Source organism: Tupaia chinensis, unplaced genomic scaffold (genome assembly GCF_000334495.1).
Source record: "Tupaia chinensis unplaced genomic scaffold, TupChi_1.0 Scaffold147500_1, whole genome shotgun sequence".
NCBI lineage: Eukaryota > Metazoa > Chordata > Mammalia > Scandentia > Tupaiidae > Tupaia > Tupaia belangeri.
The window spans coordinates 1,110,495-1,112,352 of NW_006207351.1; the positions used below are offsets into that span (position 1 = coordinate 1,110,495).

The following is a 1,858-nucleotide window of genomic DNA, read 5'->3' on the forward strand; positions in this document are numbered from 1 at the left end:
ATGGGGCAGGGAGGGAGCGGGGCAGCTCCTGCAGGTGTAGGTGGAGGGGATGGGGCAGGGGCAGCTGACGGGAGGGGAGGGAGACAGAGGACAGGTGGCCCCTGGAGACCTGGCCAGAATAGCCCACTGACCTCACTGTCCTCGCTGTCCACGTCCTCCTGCGTGGAGAGGGGGGTGGAGCTCGACCTGTAAAGGGACAGCGGGCTCAGAGCCCAGAGACTGGCCTGCGTGGTCAGGTGAGCAGGGAGGGCACACACCTGGAGGCGGCTATGCGTGGCCCTGTCCCCCCTCACCTGTGCTGCCTCACAGTTGTCACAGTGGCACTAGCCCGTGCGTGGCCCCAGCTGTCACACTCCGGGGACAGTTTGAGAACTCTGTTTGCTCATCTCGCTCTGGTGGGATGAGCTTGGCCTCCTTGGGGCCTGTGGGGGCCTCCGTCCTCTCAGCCATCGCCTCCCCACCCCACCTGGGAGGCCATTCCTCTTGCCCTGCAGCTCCTTTCTCTTCCCCCATGGGGCGGGTCTGCCTCAGGGCCTTCGCACCTGCTGTCCCTGCCAGGCCTCAGCTGTCGGTCCTTTCCTGAGCACCCACTTGAGGCCTTCCCGTCCCACTCCCCGTCTGTCAGTCGGGGCCTGTCCTTCCTGAGACGCTCGAGGCTCTGCAGCCTGGGGAAGCCCACGTGCACCCGGAGCGTTCAGCGCGGGGCCCTGGCAAGTCCTGCAGGATGGAGACCCCACGTCCTCCACCCCTGAGCCTGCTGCCCCGGCCCCTCAGCCTGCTCCAGCCCGGGCCTCCGCCCATGGTGGGGTGTGCTGAGAACAGGCCGGGCCGGCTCCCTGCCAGGCGCCCAGGGGAGCTTGGTGACACCAGGCCCTGAGCCCTGACGAGGAGAGATGTTAGTGCAGGGCTCCATGGGAGCGTCCCGGCGCTCTCCAAGCTGGCTCCGCACTGCACACACGGTACCCCGACTTACAGGCCCATAGGCCTCCCTCCTGCTCCAGGGCCCCTCGGCACTGCCGGCCCGGAAGATGCCCTTCCAAGAGCCCAGGATGAAGGCTGGGCCGGGGATCAGGTAACCTGGTCCTCTGGGTTTCCAGGGTGCCGCAGGGCCCGGGCCCCCCAGGCAGGGTCACCGTTACCCTGTATCCTCTTGGAGCTACAGACCACACCCCCACCCCGGGGCAGGTGTGCAGGGCTGAGCCAGCATGTGGCATGCCTGGCCCAGCCTTGAGGCCACCAGTGGTGGCTGGTCTCTGACGAGACGTGATCAGCATGGGTATGGGTGAGATCGGGCCTCTTCTAGACCCAAGAGGCCTGGGTTTGGGACATGGGGGAGCCTGGGGGTTGGGGGCTTGCAGGCGGGGCCCCATGGGAGCCTGGGTTTGGCCCCCAGGTCAACCCGATTGGGCCAGGCAAGGTAGCACACCCCCCTGGTCCTGGTTTTCCTGGAGGTGGGGAGGAGGGCTTGACCTGAGCCCTGGCCCTGTCTGCCGTTCAAACAAACAAAGCATCCGTGGTACCACGTACCCCAGAGCGGCGTGTCTGTGTCAGAGTTCACATTGCCTTGCTCACAGGGTGGGACTGCCAGTTCCCAGAGACACCACTCGGTGGCCCAGGCTTTCTAGACACACCCAGCCACCAGAGGTCCCAACACCCGTCAGTCTCCGCACTCAGGCCACGGATGCTCAGTGATGGGCATGCCTACTGGGGCAGCCCTGTGCCCGTCTCACGTCCTGAGCCCGCTGACTCCCCACGGGGGCTGTCCTGGGCCCTTGCTCACTGTCCCCTCCCTGCCTGCTGCCGATCCCGGTGCTTCCCCAAGGCCCCCGTGCCCCACTGTGCCTGCCCCACCGTGCCT

At 66.8% G+C, this 1,858-nt stretch overlaps 1 protein-coding gene across 1 annotated transcript in view; it reads right to left on the reverse strand.

Annotated features, from left to right (window-relative positions):
- Nucleotides 1-1,858, reverse strand: part of CFAP100 (cilia and flagella associated protein 100) — a 23,160-nt gene that overhangs the window by 9,666 nt on the left and 11,636 nt on the right. The window contains exons 12-13 of the mRNA XM_014584681.2: nucleotides 974-1,056; nucleotides 132-323 (exon numbers count right to left, since the gene is read on the reverse strand). Of these exons, the coding sequence (XP_014440167.1) occupies nucleotides 132-323; nucleotides 974-1,056 (275 nt within the window). The remainder of the gene's footprint in view (nucleotides 1-131; nucleotides 324-973; nucleotides 1,057-1,858) is intronic.